The following is a 24,288-nucleotide window of genomic DNA, read 5'->3' as shown; positions in this document are numbered from 1 at the left end:
GCTCCCGTTGCTCGGTCCCAGCTCCTGCCAACCTAGCAGTTCGAAAGCGCAAAGTGCAAGTAGATAAATAGGTACCTCTCCGGCGGGAAGGTAAACAGCGTTTCCGTGTGCTGCTTTGGCTTGCCAGAAGCGGCTTAGTCATGCTGGCCACATGACCCGGAAACTGTACGCCAGCTCCCTTGGCCAATAAAGTGAGATGAGCGCCACAACCCCAGAGTCGTCCACGACTGGACCTAATGGTCAGGGGTCCCTTTACCTTTACCCCCAATGTGGGTGGTTGCTGTGAATCGCAAACCCAGAGAACTCCCTCCTGTTTCTGAAGCACTCATCTGTTAGCAGTGGTAGATGGGGACAGGAGGAGAGGCAAGATTTCGACACCTCTTTTTTTGCTGCCCATTGCAGAATGCCGCTGCCAAGGGACCATTACACCAACAATCATCCTCTTACCATCCTCACACCAAGTGGTAAGAGTCGGAGTCCAGCAACGTCTCGAGGGCTGACAGTTCCCCAATCCTAATGTTAAGGATGGTGTATGTAGAAACGACAAATGAAATAGTATTTACCGTTACGGGTTGGTTGCTGTGGTGTGAAATAGTAATTTCATGAAGAATGAGGTTTCTGTTAAGATGAGCTTCCCATGTGGTCCCGGTGGCATGATGGGACCTGCAGTAGAGATACTTCTTCCTAACAAGAGAAACCCCTGCAGAAAATCATGTGGAAGAAGCCCAGTTTTCCAGGGGTGGTTCCTGGTGTACGGTAAAAGTGCAGTGTTGACTTCTCAAGTTATTACCCTGATATTATAGCAGGGAGCGAGACTGTGGCAGTTATCATGGGTAACATAGGACCTAGGGCCACTCCAGACTGGTGTTTTATTGCAGGCATATTCTGCATCATTTTCTTGCCACATGAATAGTGCAAAAATAGTGGGTGTGTTCTGCTTTATTAGTTGTTCTGCGATGCTTCCCAATCCTACATTACTGATCTCCAGAGGAGCAATAGCAACATAAGAAGCTGCCTTATACAGAATCACACCAGTGACCCATCTGGCTCAGTGCTATCTGCTATCATTGTTTATTAAATTTATAGAGCACCTTTCATCAGGAGATCACAGGGCGGTTGACAACATGGACAAGAAAGAGCTGGGCAGTCTTGATAGAGCACTCTTCTCAATCAGTGCTGTAAGTCCTTTAATCATGTATTTTTAATAATAATAATAATAATAATAATAATAATAATAATAATAATAATAAATTTTATTTATGTCCCGCCCTCCCCGGCCGAAGCCGGGCTCAGGGCGGCTAACAACACTAAAACAGTACAACATTATAAAAACATTATAAAAATTAATTAAAATCAAAATTGATGGCAACCATAAACTAAAGTTTTGTAAAGATTGCCAAAGGAGGGAGTCAGGCTGCGCCCTGACCAAAGGCCAGGTGGAACAGCTCTGTCTTGCAGGCCCTGCGGAAAGATGTCAAGTCCTGCAGGGCCCTTGTCTCTTGTGACAGAGCGTTCCACCAGGTTGGAGCCGCAGCTGAAAAAGCCCTGGCTCTAGTTGAGGCCAGCCTAACCTCTCTGTGGCCTGGGACCTTCAAGGTGTTTTTATTTGAAGACCGTAAGTTCCTCTGTGGGGCATACCAGGAGAGGCGGTCCCGTAGGTACGAGGGTCCTAGGCCGTATAGGGCTTTGAAGGTTAAAACCAGCACCTTAAACCTGATCCTGTACTCCACCGGGAGCCAGTGCAGCTGGTATAGCACCGGATGAATGTGATCTCTAAGCGAAGACCCCGTAAGGAGTCTCGCTGCGGCATTCTGCACCCGCTGGAGTTTCTGGGTCAGTCTCAAGGGCAGCCCCACGTAGAGCGAGTTACAATAATCCAGTCTGGAGGTGACCGTCGCGTGGATCACAGTGGCTAGGTCAGGGCGAGAGAGGTAAGGAGCCAACTGCTTAGCTTGGCGGAGATGAAAAAATGCCACCTTTGTTATAGCTGCAATCTGCGCCTCCATGGAGAGGGAGGTATCGAAGATTACACCCAAACTCTTAACGGACGGTGCTGGCACTAATTGCACCCCCGCAAGAGATGGGAGTTGCCCCCTCAGTCCCATGTCGTCCCGTCCCAGCCAGAGGACCTCTGTCTTCGAAGGATTTAACTTCAACCGGCTCCCACGTAACCATCCAGCCACAGCCTCCAAGCATCTGATCAGTGTGTCTGGGGCCGAGTCAGGGTGACTGTCCATCAACAGATAGAGTTGGGTGTCATCAGCATACTGATGGCAGCCCAGCCCAAAACTCCGGACAAGCTGGGCGAGGGGGCGCATAAAGATGTTAAAAAGCATCGGGGATAGTATCGCACCCTGGGGCACACCACACACCAAGGAGTGGCGGGATGACAATTCCCCCCCAAGCGCCACCCTCTGTCCCCGACCAGAGAGAAACGAGCGCAGCCATTGAAGGACTGTGCCCTGGATCCCCACGTCGGCAAGGCGGTGGTCCAGGAGTTCGTGATCGACCATGTCGAAGGCTGCTGACCGGTCTAGAAGAATCAGCAGCCCCGACCCGCCTCGATCCAGCTGCCTGCGGAGATCATCTGTTAGGGTGACCAGAGCCGTCTCGGTCCCATGACCAGCGCGGAAGCCGGACTGGAATGGATCCAGAGCCGATGTTTCATCCAGAAACCTACCAAGCTGTTCAGCAACTGCTCTCTCAATCACCTTACCCAGGAATGGAAGATTCGAAACCGGGCGGTAATTGGATAGATCTAAGGGATCTAATGATGTTTTCTTTAAGAGCGGGCACACCACTGCCTCCTTCAGTTCCCCTGGGAATGTCCCGGTGCCAAGGGACAGATTGATGATATCCCCCAGGGGGGCCCGCACCTCGTCTGGACACGCTCTAATCAGCCAGGACGGGCACGGGTCGAGAGGACAAGTGGTGGGCTTTCCAGCTCGGAGGAGTCTGTCCACATCAGCTGGGGATATCCGGTCAAAGTGGTCCAATACTGGACCCGAGGACAGTCGAGGGGCCTCCAGTTCCTTTATTGTATCCAAATTGGCAGGGAGGTCATGGCGGAGCAACAGGACCTTCTCCGCAAAAAAGCTCGCAAATGCCTCACAGCTGTGTGTCAAATTGTTATTTAAATTTGGCTGTCCTTCGAGGGACGTTAAAGACCGAATTATACTAAATAATTGCGCCGGGCGAGAGCTAGCGGATGCAATGGAGGCCGAGAAGTAGGACTTCTTAGCGGCCTTCACTGCCATCTCGTAGGTTTTCATAAAAACCCTATAAGATGTTCTTGAAGCTCCGTCACGGGCACCCCGCCATACTCGCTCTAGCCGTCTGAGGTCCCGCTTCATTTTCCGGTGCTCCTCGGTAAACCAGGGAGCTCGGTTTCTGCGGGGTCGCAGAGGGCGCTTAGGTGCGATCTCATTGATGGCTGCCAGGAGCTGGGTATTCCAGCCCTCAACAAGCTCAGTCAATGAGTCGCCAGGGGGAGCAAGGTCCCGCAAGGCCTGACGGAATCTATCAGGGTCCATCAGCCTCTGTGGGCGAGCCCAAATCGGCTCGCCACCTAAGCAGGGTGGGGGTGGAACGTCAATCCTGGCTTTCAGAGCATAGTGATCAGACCATGGCACCTTCATCGAAGGAAACATGATCACATCTATACCGACGCCAAAGATCAGATCCAGCGTGTGGCCTGCTTGATGTGTGGGGCCCGAAACAAACTGGGAGAGCCCTAGTGTCGCCATGGAAGACACCTTTTAATCTTTTTATTGAAGCTGCCCAGAGTGACAGGGTATAAATAATAAATGATTAAATTATTATTATTATTATTATTTTAATCATTTATTATTTATACCCTGCCCATCTGGCTGGGTTTCCACAGCCACTCTGGGCAGCTCCCAACAGAATGTTAAAAATGCAATAAAACATCAGCCATTAAAAACTTCCCTAAACAGGGCTGCCTTCAGATGCCTTCTAAAAGTCAGATAGTTCTCTATTTCCTTGACAGCTAATGGGAGGACATTCCACAGGGTGGGCGCCGGTACCGAGAAGGCCCTCTGCCTAGTTAATGATACAGTCTTACGTTTTGCAAATACAAGCGGCTCCCCCATATATGCGGGGTTACATTTTGAACCCATGCACCCATCAGGGAAATTGCATAAAATGGGGAGTCACCTGTCCCATGAACCACCACTTTCCTGCACGTCAGCTGGGAGCCTCAGCAAAGCCCCGCTGTGCCTCTGGCTTGTGAGGAGACACAGCGGGACTTTGTTGAGGCTCATCAGGTCTCCCCCTCCACTTCCAGGTTTCCAGAGCTCCGTGTAGATTGAACACACGTAAATGGGAGGAACCCTGTACATGCATCTTCCCAAGAGCCTATGTTTATTGAACAAATATCTCAGCAAGTTCAAGGATTTGGCTACATCCAAATGAAAAAGAAGTCAGACAGCTGACCAGCTTCATTTGGCTTGTGTTGCACATAAGAGGAGCTTGCCCTCAATTTAGACACACTCAGTAAGAAAGCACCCAATTTAGATCATGCTTGAATTCATATAAGAAGAATTTGAGGAGCACAATGTTCAGCTGTCCTAGTATTTCAGGCACGAGTCTCTCCCAACTCCTACCTAGATATGACAGGGAACGAAAATGGGACCTTCAGCTTGCAAGGCAGACCTTCTGCCACTGAGCTTTGCTCCCTCCCCAGCACAGCCAAAGCAGAACAAAAATAAACCAGAACATTTGTGGCATAAAAGGTGATGGGATTTTAGCAGGACATTGCAGGATATGCACTGATTGGAAACGAAGCGGCAAGATCGCCCCAAAATATTTGCAGGTGGAAACAATATTGGAAGGAAAACCCAATTTTTAAATTTATTTTATTTATTATATTTATGTCCCACCATTTTCTCCAATGAGCCAAAGGTGGTACATGGTTTTCCCCCTCCCCAATTAATTCCCACAACAACCTTGTGCAGTAGGTTGGGCGGAGAGGCAGCAGCTGCTGCAAAGCCACCCTGTGAGCTCCACGGCCAAGTGGGGATTTGAACCCAAATCCTAGACTGGCACTGCAACCACTACACCACACTGGCATTGCAAGCACAAATTATTATGAATGTGCGCAATAAAAAATGATGTCTGGAGGGGCCTACCAAGTACTAATGAATTTTTGTATGAATTGCATCGGTTATAATAAACGTTATTTCCAACAAACTTTTAGTTGACTTGTTGAAGTGATGGTGTGTGTTCTTGATAACCGCTTATATGTACTGAAGACAGCCGTTGTCTGCTCTTCAGTCAAATGGTTTACAGCAAGTTCTGAATGAATCAGATCATAGAATCATAGAATCATAGAGTTGGAAGAGACCACAAGGGCCATCGAGTCCAACCCCCTGCCAAGCAGGAAACACCATCAGAGCACTCCTGACATATGGTTGTCAAGCCTCTGCTTAAAGACCTCCAAAGAAGGAGACTCCACCACACTCCTTGGCAGCAAATTCCACTGTCAAACAGCTCTTACTGTCAGGAAGTTCTTCCTAATGTTTAGGTGGAATCTTTTTTCTTGTAGTTTGGAACCATTGCTCCATGTCCGCTTCTCTGAAGCAGCAGAATCTGGAGCAGCAGATCTGTTAATGGGATAGTAGACATTCAGCTAAAACACACAAGCTGTGATGCAAAGAAGGTAGTCTAATTTCTCAATCTATTTGTTGAGGTGAGGGAGGATAAAAGAGAGGTCCTTGCCTAATACAGTGGTGCCTCGCAAGACAAAATTAATCCGTTCCGTGAAGCTCTTCGTATAGCGGTTTTTTTGTCTTGCAAAGCAAGCCCATTGACAGCTTAGCGGTTTAGCGGCTTTTAGCGGATCAGCTGATAAGCGGTTTATCAGTGGATCAGCTGTTAAGCGGCTTAGGGCTTAGGAAAAGGGGGGGGAGGGAAAAACCCCGCAGGAACTCGCAAGACATTTTCGTCTTGTGAAGCAAGCCCATAGGGAAATTCGTTTTGCGAAGCGCCTCCAAAACAGAAAACCCTTTCGTCTAGCGGGTTTTCCGTCTTGCGAGGCGTTCGTCTTGCGGGGCACCACTGTACCAATGTCTCAAGATGATGACACTGGCAGTCACTAAATATAACATAAAACAAATGTTCCGTATTTTGAATTTCCAAAAGAATTACATTAACCCAATGACAAACACCACAAACTTCCGCATGTTCCTAATTCTCAAAAGAGGGTTTGGGATTTTTCTTAATTCACCTCTCAGGCCTGGCTCCAACACTGCACCAGGTGAACTGAAGGAGAGTAGCGCTGTGGTTTGTCTTGTGGGTCTCAGTACATTGCACAATGGACTCTTCAAAATGCACATTCTGAATACTGAAAATATCGTGCAACATCCCTTTTTAATATGAGGCAAGGGCCTCTTTCGTGAGCCTCTCACTACTTTCCTAAGGTGTTATACCTCATTTTGTGTCATGGAGACCCAAAATCTGTGCAGATGAATTGTATGGAACCACTCCGGAAGCAAAATAGGTGCAAGTACTTTTCACTTCTTTTCACTCAAGTACTTGAGCTGAAGTGCTTGGTTTTGCAACAATGGAAATCTAAATGTCCCCCATACATTAAGTACCGTATTTTTCACTCCATAAGACGCACCTTTTTCCTCCTTTAAAGCAGCAAAGCGGGTGGCTCCTGTCCGCCACCCTGTCTTTAAAAACAAGGTGATGAACTCTTGAAAAGCTTGAAAATCTCTCATCTCTCTGAGGGGGGAAGTTCCCTAATTCAGGAATTTGATAATGAGCCTGTAGTCTGATCTTCGACGACACTACCAAGCATCCCTCCTGCCTTTCTATTCTCTTTTTTCATTACCTTATATTTTTATTCATCATGGCAGACAGAGGGGAAAGAGAAATGAAGAATTGGATGGAGAAGATGTTCAATGTGAGAAGGAGGTAGGGGATAGAGTATGATTGGAACGAGCCTGCCAAAAGCCTAACCAGTCCAGCACTCCCCTTCTCAGAGTGGCCAACCAGTTTCCCAGGGTGCTTCATTGCTGAGTGGGCATTCCAACCCTTGTCTCAGTCACAGAACTGTAAAGTTGGAAGGGACCCTGAGCATCATCTAGTCCATGGGTAGGCAAACAAAGGCCCGGGGGCTGGATCCGGCCCAATCGCCTTCTAAATCCAGCCTGCAAATAGTCCAGGAATCAGCATGTTTTTACATGAGTAGAATGTGTCCTTATATTTAAAATGCATCTCTGGGTTATTTGTGGGGCATAGGAATTCGTTCATTTTTTTCTTCAAAATACAGTCCGGCCCCCCACAAGGTCTGAGGGACAGTGGACTGGCCCGCTGCTGAAAAAGCTTGCTGACCCCTGAATGAGTCCAGCCCCCTGCAATGCAGCATTATGCAGCTGTCCCATATGGGGATTGAACCTGCAACCTTGGTGTTATCAGCACCATGCTATAACCAACTGAGCTATACAGCTGAAATCCAATGCACTAACCACTATATCATGCTCTCTCTCTCTCTCGCTCTCTGATTGGTAATGAAGCTGTGCGACCGCCCCAAAACCTTTGCAGGTGCAAACAGCGTTGAAAGCATGTGACTGCCTTGATAGCATCAGGACCACAAATCACCAGAAATGCGCCATAAAGGTTTCCTGCCGCATTACAAGCCCCCACAGCTAGGGTAGGAAGCCATGACATAAAAGCAGCAAACATGGGGATAATAAAGCATCTTTTCTGCCTCTTCTCTTCCCAAAACTCTCCCTTGCCCAAAGCATCTTCAACTAGAAACAACAGCTGTTGGGATTCTAATACTTAGGTTTCTGTGTACAGTGGTACCTCGGGTTAAGAACTTAATTCGTTCTGGAGGTCCGTTCTTAACCTGAAACTGTTCTTAACCTGAGGTACCACTTTAGCTAATGGGGCCTCCTGCTGCTGCTGCACGATTTCTGTTCTCATCCTGAAGCAAAGTTCTTAACCTGAGGTACTATTTCTAGGTTAGCGGAGTCTGCAACCTGAAGCGTCTGTAAACCGAGGTACCAGTGTAATGTGTAGGTTGGCTGTGAAAGCCCAGTCTTAATCAGAGATTCTGGCCTTGCAAGCAGAATGTATGAAATGTCCAGCGTTTCACAGCAAGGAAAAAAACAGTCTGTGCCTGGGTACACATTACCACTTCAAAGCGCGGCCAGGTCATTTTCTCGGTTTGGGAGCCATCAAAACACAGCATGTTGGGATAGATGCAGGATAAATATGGGGTGTGATTTACCCGATGTGTTCACCTGTGTATTCTGCATCCTGCGTGTTGGATGCAGAGTACACAGGCATATGTGCACAGTTTCTTTGTTGCGTATGTTACAAATGTGCGTTACAGTGGTACCTTGGGTTACATACGCTTCAGGTTACATACACTTCAGGTTACAGACTCCGCTAACCCAGAAATAGTACCTTGGGTTAAGAACTTTGCTTCAGGATGAGAACAGAAATCGTGCTCCGGCGGCAGCAGGAGGCCCCATTAGCTAAAGTGGTGCTTCAGGTTAAGAACAGTTTCAGGTTAAGAACGGACCTCCAGAACGAATTAAGTACTTAACCTGAGGCACCACTGTATTCTGATAGGAGGTTCTGAAGGGGTACAGTTAGGGTTACCCCAGAAAGCCCTAAAAAAACCTGTTTGTGAATTCCCCCCCCAGCCAGGCCTCGGCGTACACATTCTAAAAACTCCATTTTCTTCTAAGACAAAAAGCACGAGCTAAGCAGTCCTCTGTAACAAAAACACTGTAACAAACCCATAGCTGAGAACAGTAAAGCTTTTCGCTTCCCAGATCCCAGATAACTTTGTCCTGGTACATTGATTTGCAACATACTTCCGGGAACAGAGCCAGAGAACGAAAAGCAACATTTCTATGTAAGAATCTGTGAAGGGGGAGAGGAAAAAAGGGGTTTGAAAAATGGATAAAAACCTGCTTGTAAAATGTTTACGGTGCGGCCTGTCTTTTGTGAACTGAATCACACAGGTGCCTTCTGCCCCCCCCCCCCCCCCCGATGGCAGAATAAAACGCTCTTTCTCTGGATTAACCCCTTGGTGTTGTTTGGCTCCTTTTTGTCTCTGCTCGGGTGCAACAATTATTCCTACCCATGGATTAAAAAAGGCTGCAGTTCTATAAATCCCCCCAACCCCATGTGCATAAGGGCTTATGCTGACCAGCAGCAGAGAAGCATCAGCAAGCGCTGTAGCATGGCAGTATTCAGTTTCCTTCCACAGCAATTACCGAGATGCATGAACAAAAGCCGTCTTCTGGAGAAACCAAACACCAGAAGTGGCATTCATTGGTTCCCACACATGCACACAGCAGCTACTATCAGAGGTGGAGTTTGTTGCCTAGGTTATTCCATATGCCGCCAGCCAGAGGGAGGCCTGCTGACTCTCAACGGTTCCTGCACTTCAGGAGTCCTGTTTGGCATTCAACTGTGGCCCGTGTGTCGTGTGCAAAAGGAGGAGGGAAGCATGAACGGCAGGGCAGCCCTCGGAGAGACGCAATGTGGTCCCTTCTCCCCTCGTGTGTGCAGAGCAAGGTCATCATCGCACAAGGCAGTTCACAACGCCTGGCCTAACAAACGTTTTCGCACATTGCAAAAGACCGCAAGGCACAAACCCCGCAGGTGTCGCTCTCAGAGGTAGGTGCAATGCAACAAGTCCCAGGATGGGACTTTGTTGTTTGGAAATTTATTTCAATCTTTGCACTTTTTAGCATATCTCCTGCTAGCACTGCAGCGGGATTTTTCCGCCTGATACCCTCCCCATTCTTGGATTCTCACATGGTGGCTTTTTACCGCCTTGGTTTCTTTCTCATGAAGCACAGTGTGCAGAGATAGATGATAGATAGATAGATAGATAGATAGATAGATAGATAGATAGATAGATAGAGATCCTACCCTCATTGCATGCTGTATCAGAGTCTGGGTGAATTTCTGTTGCAGATTATTTTGGGGGACAACCCTAAAAGTTCCAGATTGAACACTTAATGTACCTGACACCTGCACATTATCACAAACATTACGGTGTGGCTGCTTTTTTCCTCGATTTTATTATTTTTGTTACTTTTCTGTAAACCCGCTTTGAAGGTTTGTTTGGTTGTTTGTTTGTTTCAGTCAAGTGGTGTATTATGAAATAAACAATCTTTTAAAAAGCCCGCCTCCCTTGATTTTATTGGGGTGTTTTTTTTTACCTTTTTGTAAACCTGCTTTGAGGCGTGTGGTTTTTGTTTTACAATTATATTTTATTAAGTATCAACATTTTTAGCATACACAGGCAAGACCACCATTTCGTCTTTTCTCTGATTTTTTTTTGTCGACTTCCCACTCTTTTATTCCGTGGAGTTGCTGTTTTTTCTCCTTCTGTTGCACCCAATCTCCTATCTATCATATCATCACCACAATATTATGATCTAATTACTTCTGTTGCTTTCAGTGGTTTTCTTTGGTGGTTTTTGGCAATCAAGCGGTGTGTTAGGACATAAATAAAGAGCAATCTCTTTTTTAAAGCGTGACTGTGTCTACCCCCACCCCCACCCCCAATTCTATTGCTTTTCTCCTTTTGGCAAACCCGCATTGACGTCTTTCGTTGTAGTAGTAGTAAAACAAGTAAACAATTGCCTCTGCCCCTAACTAGGCCTCAAGGGGTATATATATGTATATATATATATAATAAATAAGGTGGCGCAAGGAGGGCCTGGGCCTAAGGGAAGCCTCTGCAGTTCCACCTCCCACCAGCAGGGGCTGCTGTGGGCTCCTAGTTCACCTGCCCCAGGTGTGTCCACTTCCTTCCCCTACTTGGATCCTCTTTCAGGTGAGGAGTGGGAAGAGGACAATCCGTAGCAGGTGGGACGCAGGCCTTGGGCCTAGGAGAAGATGGCGTTTCCTTGTAGGCCAAGGGGCCAACCACCCCCTACTCTACCGCCCCTCCCCAAATAACCTTTACTGACCTTGCGGTTCTAAGGTTATAAAGAATTGGAGCATCTCCGCCCAATGCGTAGTCAAGTGACCAACACAATCTCAGAGCTACGTTTTGGGGCTTTTTTTTGGGGGGGTGGTTTACCTATCCGCTCGATTTTTGGCCTGGCAGGGTGTTCAAGCCGCCGGACAAGGCTTTTGGAGCATCCGGACCCACGTTTTCATATTTAGCAGGGGAGAGTGTTGGGACTTGAAGGACAGGGAGGCAGTCAGCTGGCCTGCCCGGGATACCTTTTTCGGGGGGTTTTTGCCCTTAGCTTTCCTGTTTCTGAGGAATGTCTACGCTGGGGCGGATTTTGGTCATCTTTCATCATATGGTGCCCTGAGCGAGGCCAGAATCCGGTGCCCCCAAACGGATCTTCTCAGTTATGAATCTTCTCCGTGTTGTGCCCCTTCGGCTTGGCAGGGGAACCGCCCGCACTGTCCTAGATCCGGCACTGGTGGGTTTTCACTGAGAGTTATTACAATACAACAGGTATGGACTGTTGACAATTTCACCTCTTCCTCGCAGGACCCAGAGCGTGCAGACTTTGTCGGCACGGCCCAGTCCTCAGGTCCCTGGGTAACTGCTAGTGGATTGTGGATTAGGATGCCAGATTATGGATTTCTTGATTGTTGAGTTCTTAAATATGCTGTTTTGCTCAAAGGGTCCAAAAGGCCTGGGACCTGCCTATGTCAGCTCCTCAAGTCTCCTTGACAGCTGCTTCCCTATATTAATTTATTTTAATTACACCCCACCTTTTCTCCTGAAAGAGCAAACGACATCAATAATAACCAGTGGCGTAGCGTGGGGGTGCAGGGGGGGTCGGCCGCACCGGACGCAACATGGGGGGGGGTGCTCTCACACTCGCAGCTCTCTGCCCCTACCTGGCTCACTCAGGGTTAGGGGGCGCAAATTACTTGCCTTGCCCCGGGTGCTGACAACCCACGCTACACCACTGATAATAACATGATTTTTTTAAAGTGTTTTAAAACATTATCTCAACCAGTGAGCTCAGGGTTGCCAAAAAGTGGCTTTCAGCCAACTAATGTCTAGGTAAAGAGGGATGGTTTTTTAAAAAATAAAAAATCCTAAAAGTCATAAATGACGGAGACAGGCTCACCTCACCAGGGAGATCATTTCACAACAGGGGAAGTGCAAAGGTCAGCACCGACTGGGCGGTCTCCCCACCCCAGGGGTGGCACCACCAACAAGGTGAATATATCACAAATACAGAAAATTCTGACATCCTGGTTTTATAATTCACTACTAAATGATTCCTTCTCCCCTCCCAAATCCTGAATGGTCCTCTTGGTGTTCTCTCCTTTTTCACCATTTCAGCCAGCTTCATTCATTCACTTTCTTTTCTCCTATGCATTGGCCTTATATGTTGCATTTTAAAAGAGAATCAAGACAGGCAGATCCCAAACATCTTATAGTACTCTACACTACCATATTAATAAATGAAAGAAGAATGTATTTGACATGCCCTAGAGAGACCTTGTTACTATAAAAACATATTTAAATGATTCTAGTGCACCTCTTTGCCTGTTACTGAGCTCAGTTGTCAGCTTTTCTTAGGTCACCCCTCAAAGCTCGATACTGAGTGCAGGGGAAGGGGAATAAAACCATTTAAAAAAGAAATAAGTATATGTATTTCAGCCTTGTAAATAAGCCCCCCTCCCCAGTAGTAGCCTGCAAAATAAAAAAAACTTGCCTTTTTTATGCAACTGAAAGCACAGCAGACTGCCAAAGGAAGGACAGAACACACAGGCTTTCCCCCTATATATTTATTGATTTTCAAGAATACAGTGTTATGTAAAGAAATAAAAGTTAAACTGCTACACCCTTCCTCCCAATTCTTCCCTTGCCACCTGTCCTTGAGTGTATAGATTTCTTTGTTATCTGAGTTAAGGTTAGCATAAATTCCATACTGTTGTAGCTGTCCATACAGTTTCTTCTTCACCAGCCTGTTTTATCTTCCTCCATACCCAGTGAGGAAGTTGAGCAGGATGATGAAGGTGAAACCTGCTAACTCTCCTGGAGAGAATTCCACACACTTAGCTGCATGGAATTCCGGGTTGCCAATAGCAACAAGGTGAGTGTTTAAATACAAGACTCTTGTACACACTTGGGGATTTATATCCTTTCCTTACATGAATATACAGTAGCTAGATTATTCTGGACAATGAACCCTAATAAGTGTTCACATTGTTCCAGAGCATCAAAGTTCACCCGGGCTTAGGTATTCTTGCAAGACCTCCCATTCATTTGTGGTTGCACAGGCACAAAAATGTAATTTATTTATATAAAGAGGTCAAATGTCTACAACATAGCCAAAATGTGTTAAACTGGATTGTGCCTTTTAGAGAATCAGCAAAGCCTCCCTTTTCCCTGGCGGATGATGGTGGGATGATCCCCTGAGAATGTTCTCCTGATAAGTTTTTCTGGACAGTGCAAAGGCAATGTCCTAGCATCTTATTTTCATCAATGCAAGTGCTTTTTGACATCCCTCATTTTTAATTAAATATTATGATCCTTTAGGACATCCAGGCTCCATGAAACATAAGGCAATTGTATTATTTTCAATAACTTTTAGGCACCTCCTAGTCCAGCACATCATTAGCACAGAATTAGTCCTACTCTCCTTGTCTTCTGCATCTAGTCCCTTTGGCAAATTCCACATCACCACTGTTTGCGGCTCTTTGTTGAAGCATCTAAAGTCCTCCTGACTTGCATGTGCATTTTTGAGACTTTGTGAGCCAGCAAAGTTGCTGTACTTTGCTGATTTGTCATCCATCACATTGAGCATGATGCGCTGATTGGTGATCTGACCAAAAGTCAAAAAGGCAAAGCAGTCAAATGTATCTGGCTTCAGTTTGCATCCTCTTGTGTCACACCTGCATAAGCAAAAAGTTGAGCAAATTTCTACTACATCTTTTAAACTTGAAATTGGAAGCTGTATCCTGAAAATGTGAAATCTCTTATCTTGATTTTCTAAAGGTTCTGCCTTCTAAAAGTATGTGTGACTTTTGAATGCTGATAAAGTTTATATCTATTTAGGTTTGTCGTGAAATCCTTTTGCGGTTCTTGGAGAGGACAAACACCTTTTGAGGTATAAATATTTTGGTGGTAGATCAGATTTTTATTGCTGTTATCTGGCACTGGCTGAGTAAGGAGGCGTGTGTATTTAGTTGAATTGCCCTGCAGTTCCAGAATTCTTTGGGGGAAACCATCCACTTTAAATGTATGTTGTAGGTGTAACCACTGGGTATATGGGGATGGTCTCAAATAAATATACTTCTTTCCCCCATCAATATAACCAGGAAAAACACTTTTATTTAAAAGCCATACACTTATTTTCATTCAGTAAAATACTGTTTCCTTCCAACTATTCAGACACTACATAGAAAACCTGAAAAGGCAAGGAACAATAAGGATAAAATGAACAGATAGGAAGTAATCATGATGGGGTGGAAAGTTAGGTCAGTTTCATGAGGCTTGGGAGACCACATAAAATGTGGTTGGTCCCTGTTTTCCAGGTTGCTCACCTGTTCAATAGTACAAGGCAAGGTATTTGTTTTTTTTAAAAAAAAGTTATAGTAAAGAAGCTTTCTTGTGAAAGGAGCTTTTCTTAAACTTTTTGTTTGTTTTGAAATGGAAAAGAGCAAAAACACGTAATTTTAAAAATACATAATCAGTTTGTTAAAATATGTAACATTTAAGAACCATGGCTGGATTCTAAAATAAATGTATCCCATGTATATTTGTAATGCTCTTGCATTCATTTGTAAATTTTATCACAAAGGCTTTCTCAAATTGATTTCTTATGAAATAATTGTTGTTGTTTGCAGGTTTTGCAAAAATGAGCAAGAATATTAAAGAACTAAGGTAGTACCTGCTTGCTTTTATCCTGTTACAGAGGTGTCAATAATCTGCAGTTGACAATTTGAGCACAGGAATGTCCTCGATAATTAATAGATTCTTGAGAGAATTTAGTAGTAAAGGATTTATCTGTTAGTCGACACTATCATTTCTCAGAAAGGCCCAGCAGACAGTGCATGTGTTAAGGTCTGAAGTGTGCAAATGCTTTTAACTGTCACTGTACATTTAGGAATGCGACCTGAAAGAAAATATTAGACCAGATTATGAAATAAATGTACAAGTAACTCACATTTTGAGGGACGTGGGTGGCGCTGTGGGTTAAACCACAGAGCCTAGGACTTGCTGATCAGAAGGTTGGCGGTTAAAATCCCCGCGACGGGGTGAGCTCCCGTTGCTCGGTCCCTGCTCCTGACAACCTAGCAGTTCGAAAGCATGTCAAAGTACAAGTAGATAAATAGGTACCAGTCCGGCGGGAAGGTAAACAGCGATTCCGTGCGCTGCTCTAGTTCGCCAAAAGCGGCTTAGTCATGCTGGCTACATGACCCGGAAGCTGTACGCCGGCTCCCTCGGCCAATAAAGCGAGATGAGCGCCGCAACCCCAGAGTCGGCCACGACTGAACCTAATGGTCAGGGGTCCCTTTACCTTTTAACTCACATTTTATGGAAGGGTTCTGTTTTGGGGTCAATGCATAAACGCAAAATCACATAAAGCCAGGAAACCCCAGAACTGCCCTCGCCCCGCAACCATCCTTACCTGTCTGGAATGGGCCTTGCCCACCACCTTGCTTAGCAGGCTATGGGAGGGAGGAAGAGGACTCAGAAAGTTCTTTCCAGAGTGTCTTTTCCTGTAAGGTGCAAGTCACCTGTAGGTGGTGTAGTTCTTCTTTAGCGATCACTCGTAGATTGTAAGTACGGTAAGATTGTCTCACATGAACACTGTCTTAATGGTGTGTCCGTAAGTGACTGTGGAGGCCAATTCTGGATCCACACGTCCTTCCAAACCTACGTGGGGACATAGGTTTCCGGGCTGGAGTTGATCAAGGTGAGAGTTTGCCAGACATGCCTTCATCTTTGCTTGTTTCTCCCTTTTGCCCTGAGTTTGAGCATCTTCAAAACCCACAACACCTTTGGTAAAGGCTGTCCTCCAACTGGAGCACTCACAGACCAGTGTTTCCAATCTTCCGTGCTTATACTGCTTTTTTTTTTTTTAAGATTTGCCATGAGAGCATCTTTAAACCTCTTTTGTTGTCCATCAGTGTTTTGCTTTCCATCCAGCATAGTCTCTACTCATATGCAGCCTTTTGACTCTACAGGGAAGCGCTGCAAAGGCAAACCCAAGAGACCTTGAAACTGCAGGAAGAAGCAACCAAATTCTCAGTGGAATCCCTCACACGTCAAGGGTGTTCCCCTCCTTCAAACCTCTTGACAAGTTCAGGTATGTACAACCTGCATGTACATAAAGTGTAAAAAATGGAGAATGCCTTGCAGTTGACCATAGAGGCAACAAGGTGATTTCAGAGCTACTAGTTGCGTTCGAAAGATGAATGAAAAGGGTAAGCCTCTTAAATTTCAAACAGGCAGCCCTGGCTAAAACTCTGCAAAAAAGTGAGTTGATTAGATCAGTTTAGTGAGATATATATTTAAAAAATGGAGCAAAACTCACTTCTAATATGTTACATACTCGAACCAGTTCTTCATTCAGACAATAAATACCCTCAAACTGATCTAGGTCTATGCTCAAAAGGTTGTGATTTTTATACCATTCCAAGAAATTAGATACCTGACCCAATAAGGTAATCAATTGTAATAAGCATCCTGCTTAAATTTTCATATACCGGATTCACTCTTTAAAACTATCCTGCCAGTGCTTATTCTACATTATTCTACAATATTATTATAAATTGCAACAGCAAAAAAAAATGTTATAGTTAAACCCAATACAAATGGAAAATAGGAAAGGTTTATATAAAACACAGGAAAGTTAAGAGTCTGAGTTTCCCATCACATCTGTGGCTGTCATCCAGTTGATACCCTCATCAAGCCCATTAGGCAATAACATGGCCCTTATCTGTGGGCCCAATACATCCTTTTCTTTAACTGTTTGAATAGTTCTTTTCCTGAAGTTTGTGCATGCTCTACACACCACAATTTCAGAATCTTTCCTGCAAGTTGGTGTTCAAAAATTGTTTGGCCTATGGACTTTGAAGTCTACTAGTTCCAGTGCAACTTCTACACTCACAGATAGGAGTTGTAGTTTTTTTGTGTTGTCATGCCTTCGTGCCATAATGAGCAAAAGCACTGCCCTATACCGATTGCTCCTTCAGTGCTGTATGTATAAAAGTCCTTAATTATATATATTCCTTCTTATTCCTAGGATTAATTCATCATATGGTTTCTCACAGAGATACCGTTTTCAGCACCCTTAACAAACTACAGTTCCCAGAACGCAGCCCATATCTTGCTTCAATTCAGACAAACACTACAACTTCCACAAGGATATTGTCTCTTGCTGTTGGCATCTGCCTGTTAGGATTCCTGCTCCATAATTGCAGTCATAGGATTGTTGTCTTTCACATGACAGTATATGTTTTGACTCCACAGAGTGGGAAGTGACGGAAACAGGATGTTTGTGTTACTGTGTTCCATGAAGTGGGACTATTGTCCTTTGTTTTTTTCTCTTTGCTATCTGATGCTAGAGAGAGAGGGAGCCATGTTGCAGTGCTCCGTGTGTGTTTATATGTAAATAAAGTAGATTAGCCAAAATGCTGAGTCACTGAGGTCTGTCACGCAAGGTGTGCAAACTCTGCAGATCCCTAAGTGTGCCAGTGTCTGTTGGCATCGGTCGCTGTGATGTTCGGGCTGAAGAAAGCTTATGAAGCTCCCAAACGATCGACCGACAGGGAGGGAACATGCCAGTTGGGCATGTGCCTCTGCCAGGGTCCTACTCGAGTGTAGGCTGAACTCCTGACACTGCCTGCCTTGAGAGTTACTGGAAGAGTGTGTCACAGGGGGGTGAAGTCAAACCGTTGGAGAGTTACAGCACCTGCTGTGGCTGTAGAGACCAATACGGGAGAGACATATTTTGTTGCAGCTGGGGCAGATGAAGGCATCCAGTTGTGCTGCTTTAGATGCACCGTGGTGTTTCATCTCTCTCTGCAGTCCTCACAGCGGTCATTCCTCCTCTGGTCATTGACCTGACTGCCTGCGGTCATTTGCAAGGGATTCCCACATGGAAGGCTTGATGTCTGCCAGCCTTCATGTCACGTTTGCACACATCTTTGTAGCACAGAATTGCTCTGTCAACGAGCCTGGTGGCTGAAGCTAGCTCCCCGTAAGGCGCATCCTTGGGGATCCTGCCATCTTCTACTCTGTGTAAAGGTAAAGGGACCCCTGACCATTAGGTCCAGTCGTGACCGACTCTGGGGTTGCACGCTCATCTCGCTATATAGGCCGAGGGAGCCGGCGTTTGTCCGCAGACAGTTTCTGGGTCATGTGGCCAGCATGACTAAGCCGCTTCTGGCGAACCAGAGCTGCACACACAAACACCATTTACCTTCCCGCCGGAGTGGTCCCTATTTATCTACTTGCTCTTTGACGTGCTTTCGAACTGCTAGGTTGGCAGTTCTACTCTGTGTACATGACTCTAATACAGGGGTTGGCAAGGTTTAGCTCGCCAGGGCCAGTTCGCTCCAGCAGAAATCCCTCCGTGGGCTGGATCGCACCCACGATTTTTGGTGTCTGCATAGAGGCAATTTTTGGCGCTGCGGAAGCAAGTCCCCGTGCCACGCTGCGGTGGTTTAGCGCAGCGTACGGGGACTCGCCGAGCCGGTGGCTTGGTTCAGGAGCAGTTCATGAGCCGGTTAAACGACCCCCGTGGGCTGCTTGTGGCCCATGGGTCTTAGGTTGCCGACTCCTGCTCTAATACAACAAACAATACAAGCAACACGCAGACCAGTATACTAGATAGCACTGTAATTCTTATTGCATAATATACATGATTTAGTAGCAAAAACAAAATGTGTGCACTTGTAAATACTCTTAATATATTTGAAATCAATTGAACACACGTCTGTCAATCTTTGAAAGTGGTTTGAAAGTATAATAAGTCTATGGTTGAAACAAAGTAATAGATGCTATCCTGTGGGCTAAGCGGTAAAACTTATTTTAGGCATTCATGGTGCCGAAGTAGTAGGTGAATAACAACGGACAGTGATCCCGGATAATCTGAGTGTTTCGCTGGAATCTTCTTCAGCACAACTACAAAAGAATTCAAATATGAAACAATGACCTGTGTACATGAAAACTATATAAACTCCACACATTACAATCCATATGCTACAACTACAATAAGAAGGACCCCATAGATTAGAAAAATGCACAAGGAGCAGTGGTCATGTGGATATGTAACCACTGCTACCACTTGCATGATACCGGAAGCATAAGTAACCATTCCCAGGTGGCGCTCATTACAGGGAGAATGAATTGCAGTAATTCAATTAAAGGTACAAAGCAGTATAACAACAACAAGAAAACATCAAATAAAACAATTTAAATCCAGTTCAGAATTGAGTCCTTCAGGGTGAATGGTCTTAAACATAAAAATGAATTGAGATTCTTTCTGTCGTAGCCGTTTTTCATGATCTTGTCGTTTGTTGATGGTTTTCTGACTCACCCACAGTACTGTGAACAATAAATCCCTATCAGAATGATTCTGCAATATAAAATGCTCAACCAGAGGAGATTCCAACACAGCACACCCTGCTCTAATAGCTAACCTATTGTTTGCTCTCAATTCCCCCCCCCCCCATGGATGTGAATGGTTGTGGAATAGGCAAGCAGCCAGCCGCTGTTTACTGCACTTGCACCGCTATTGCTACTGCTACTGTTCCACTTTCTTCAGCTGCCCTGAACATCTTTGTTGTTTTCCATAGGCACTTCTTCTGCATATAAGAGCAACCCAAACGCACCATCTTCCAGGCTCGGCACACTGATGGAGGGCTCCACAAGTTCTACCTGTAGTACAGCCCCTGCTGCTGCTGCTGCTGCCACCAGCAGTAGCCCTCCCAAAATTTTATACACTAAATATGAATTGGACATTGACATGGAGACCAGTAAAAGGCCCAAGAAATGTCCAGGGAAAGGGAAAGAGTCCATTGAGTCCATCTTGGAAGAATATTCTCAGCAAGTCAGAGATCTGCAGAAGAAGCTAAATGAAGTGAGTTTCAAGCTTGGCAGAAAGGCTCTCCATGTATTGATTGTCATTTAACTGCAGGGGTGTGTGTGTGTGTGGATATCACAACCAGGGCAGTGTATTCCATGCACTAAAGGTGGTGGCGGGAGAATCAAAACCGTAGACCAAAGTAACTTAAGTTATGCACAAAGAAAATCTGAATGCAGCAGATTGGGATCATACAGGAAGGGTTTTATAATTAATTATATTTTTTTCAAAATTTCATCAACTTTTAGGAAGTTTTAATAGAAACATTTTAATGAATAAATGCATACATTGATATTGTTTACACTACCAAAATGTTGAGAACTGTTTGTTAAGGGTAAAAAAGCCTCTCTTCATATCAGTTCAGGAGCCCAGTTTAACTAGTTTAGTTTTTATTCTGCAGATATGCTTTCAGAGCCTGGATTTTAATCTGCAACTGCATGCCTTCGTGTGGTGCATGTTTGTGAAAATGAGGGGGTGTTGTTGAAAGCTAGGGATAGATCAGACTCCCTTTTACGGCTGGTTCTGTTAAATGAAAATGGTCTGCCATGTCTAAATGATACCTTTTGCGCTCATCAGATTAGCAAAACAGCCAGAGCCAGATAATTCATCATGGAAAACTGCAGCAAGCCTTCTCTTAATTACAATTATCTGACTTCTGCAAATCTGAAGATCTGTCCTAGAGCAGTGCCGCCAATATTTGCCTTGCTCCATTTCCCAAATTGCATTTTTCTACTGTTAATACTGTTTCATGATCTTATTTCGCTTCCCGCAGGCTACAGAACAGCATGAGCAACAGAAATTAACTTTAAGACAGACAATAATTGAGTTGCAGACAAACCTTCGGGAGGTAACGAGGGAAAAAGAGTCTATAACTGATCTCAGGTGAGCATCCTCATGGTACAAACTAGAGAGGGTATCATGGACTGGTTCAACACAGAGGAATGGTGTGAGAAACCAGCTAGGGAACCCCCAATTGAAGAAGGCTCAGAGCCCAGGGAGTGGTGGTAGGATGGTGATGAGTGGTCAGAGGGAGAAGAATGGGAGGAGGTGGTGTTAGATGCTGAAGAGGTATCAGGGCTTAGTGAGCTGGGAGAGTCTGTGGCAGCGATAGGTCAGGCTTATGAAGAAACATGGGTGTCTCCGCCTCCTGCAGCAACACGCTCCCCTCCCCTTGATCTCCCAGAGCCAGGAGAGGCATGAAGCGAGAGAAGCAAATACAGACAAGCAGGCACAGTCTCCAATTGCTTGGGGGGGGGGGAGGACCCGGAAGAGGAGAAGACACAGCTGTCTATGGGGAGGCAGGGACCTTTAGTCTCGGCAACTACTTCATGGGGGCAGAACTTGAGTTGCTGTGCTCATTAGGCCTCCCACTTCTAGGCAGATCCTGTTTTGCTTATAAGGAGTTAACTCCAGCTTGCTCAGTGTGATTTACTGCTGGCTCACTCCTGTCAGAGGGCCACAGTTCTAAGATTCCAATTGCAGCTTCCCAGCTAGGCTCTAAAATTATGACCTGGGATCAAAGAAAACATCTTGGGAATGGTCCCATGCCCTGTGCAACTCATGTAGCTGGTATTGTTTTGCAGACCTCCCATTTTCCCAGGTAGTGGGAAGTTCCAGAGTCAATTTGCTACACGTTCAGTTGTCTTGTGATGATGGCATATCAGAAGTTTAACAGCGGTTTCTTTTTCATATTGCTGCGGGTTTGTGGGGACCAGGGACGGAAAGCTTTTACAGCCCAAGAACCACATTTGCTTCTGGGCAACCTGCCAAAGGCCACATGCCATTGGTGGGTGGAGCCAAAAGCAAAAGTGGGTGGGGAGATCTATGTAAATTATACCTCTGTACAATAGTCTAGGTCAGCAAAGAAGTGTGCCCAGAATAGCACTAAAAGACTGTACACCTGTTTGAGGCTGCAAAAGAAACCACAAAACAGAGTTGTGGGATGTTGTCCGAGGCCCCTGAATTTGCACTGGATGCTTCCTTTTCTGATAAATAGGCGAAAAGAGTCTCAAACCCAAGAGGATCTCAATTGCAAGCTGAAGGCTACAATCAATGAGCTGCAAACAGCCAATCACCTTCAGGAGGAGATGCTGAAGGAAGCCAACAACCAAACAGAACATCTGAAAAAGATGGTACAGGGCCATGAAGACATCCTTCAGGAACTTCGCAATGTCCTACTGGCCTATGAAGAAAGTTCGGGAAAGAAGATCTTTGATCAGGAGAGCATCGCCAACCTTCACGTCTGCAACCTACCCAGGGCTTTCAGTAAAGTTCTGCGAGATCTAGATACAGAGATATCCCTGCTCAAAGCGAGGCTTACTCCAGTAAGTGCCCTTCAACTCCTTCTGAATGAAATTTAAGCATAAGATCACTGTGTACTCAAGACAGGAGGGAATTTGGTGGCATAACCAAGATCATATTGACAGCTGGATTGTAACCAGGTAACGAGAGCACAAGGTCAGCTCACATCCTGTGGTCATTTTTACACTTGATTATCCTATTTCACAGGATAGAATTAGGTAACAATTTTGGATCTAGCCACAGTGGCATCCCTTTTTGTTGGCCAGTGTCATCGGCCACATTTCTGGTGCACAGCCATGCATGCTCTGGTCCCTCTGAAAACACTGAGGCTTAAATGCAGATAACTGGATTGCACCTCTGATTGGGCTCTGGGCCAGACCTGGTGTGAAAACGGCCATTCCATGTGTCAAAATTTGGGTCACCTCTCTCTCCTCATAAGGCTGGAGTTTGGAGCTGGGGGGCGGGTATTCAAAGGGCAGCAAAGGCAGGTGGGAAGGGGCATTGAGCTTCTGCCGAATCTCACCCACCTCTGCCCAGAATGAATTCTTACCTCCTGTCATATTTTTTTATTGCTGGGATTTGATGAAGGCAGAACAATCAACTAAGATTTTAATGGGTGTTAAAGCCCTAACATGAATAAATTATTGTTAATAACCGCAAGTATTATTATTCTCTTATTTATGCAGAACCGCTTTTTCCTCAGAGAGACTCCACCAAACTCCAATTAAGTTAAATGCATTGTTAGTTTGACCTTGTGCATTTATTTATTTTATATTAAATAGCCACAGTGAGCCCAATGTGGACCAGGACTATGGCATGGTGGAACAGGGGTGTTTTTAAACATGTATTTCTTTGTCACAGACCCAAGAAAAATAGCAACTTACAACAAATAATTCAGATGGCACCAATAAGGAGTTTTAAAAATGTAAACGGAGACCTTGAACCTCTTCCTTTTCTTCTGCTGGAGTTTTGTACATCTTCCTAGGGTGCTCCTCCTTTCCATGTCTGCAGCCAACTTCATTTGCTTTTGTTGGAGTGCCTCCAAAATGATTCGGTTTCCAGTCCGAATGCCTCATCATGGTTTATTGGGATCCAAAGGCCATGGGAAACTCTCATTACTATAATTAATAGTTCAGTTGGGTATGAAAATACATTTTGGCCTGGATGGCAAATGGCTGCAGACCCCCCAGTCCAAAGAGCACCAGTCTCATAAGAAAAGTGACATCAGGTGTAGGACAGGTATAGTCACGCCTCCTTGCTGAAAGCTGGATTGCAGGTGCTGCCAATCAGCTGATCAATGACACCTGCAAACCCCTGGACCTATGCCTTAGCAGTCTGGTTCCAAACTATACAGGAAAATGTCTCACCCAAAGGGGGTCAGGATCAGGTCGGTTTTTCCAGCCCAGCATGCAAAAGGTACCAGTTTCAATCACTAACATCTCCATTTGGAGAATCTTAGGTAGGAGAGCTGGGAAAGAGCCTGAGACCTTGGAAGACCCATTGCCTCTCTGAGGAGTCAACTAGGCTCAATCATACTCATGGTATTATGCCTTCCCGAATGTCTGGTCTAAAACACCAACATGCTTTGGACTACAGTTCATCCCAGGCCATTGGCCATGCTGGCTGGGCCTGGCAGAAGTTGTTCACCAAAACATCTGGAAAGCACACAGCTGTGATAGGCTGCAGCCAGTCTCATACTTCCATAGGATGAGTGTTGAAGCCTCTGAACCACAGCAATCTCTTCCCCTTCCTGTGGTCACAGGCCTGGCAATTAAGATGACACTGTGGTGAATTGTGGAGCACATACAGGACAGTTGTTGAAGCCTCTGTCAGGTGGAGAAAGAGCCAAGTAGAGCAATAACCACAAGCTTATCTTGTGCAGATAAGTAGAGCAATAACCACA

General features: G+C 45.5%; 1 protein-coding gene and 1 long non-coding RNA gene across 11 annotated transcripts in view; one reads left to right on the top strand and one right to left on the bottom strand.

Moving 5' to 3' along the window:
- The window catches only part of LOC307224465, a 56,787-nt gene that overhangs the window by 21,854 nt on the left and 10,645 nt on the right, over nt 1-24,288 (bottom strand). The window lies entirely within an intron of this gene.
- The window catches only part of CCDC158 (coiled-coil domain containing 158), a 57,931-nt gene continuing 42,854 nt past the window's right edge, over nt 9,212-24,288 (top strand). The window contains exons 1-7 of one of the 10 annotated variants that reach the window (XM_079990683.1): nt 9,214-9,666; nt 14,045-14,096; nt 14,836-14,872; nt 16,180-16,301; nt 19,798-20,081; nt 20,857-20,966; nt 22,081-22,408. In XM_079990683.1, coding sequence (XP_079846809.1) covers nt 14,847-14,872; nt 16,180-16,301; nt 19,798-20,081; nt 20,857-20,966; nt 22,081-22,408 — 870 coding nt within the window. In that variant the 5' untranslated portion in view covers nt 9,214-9,666; nt 14,045-14,096; nt 14,836-14,846. The other 9 variants (XM_079990681.1, XM_079990689.1, XM_079990684.1 and 6 more) reach the window with 9 other exon arrangements.

Source organism: Podarcis cretensis (assembly GCF_951804945.1).
Source record: "Podarcis cretensis genome assembly, chromosome: 9".
Classification (NCBI taxonomy): domain Eukaryota; kingdom Metazoa; phylum Chordata; class Lepidosauria; order Squamata; family Lacertidae; genus Podarcis; species Podarcis cretensis.
Note: the sequence above shows the minus strand (reverse complement) of the source record. Positions and strands in the feature narration are given on the sequence as shown.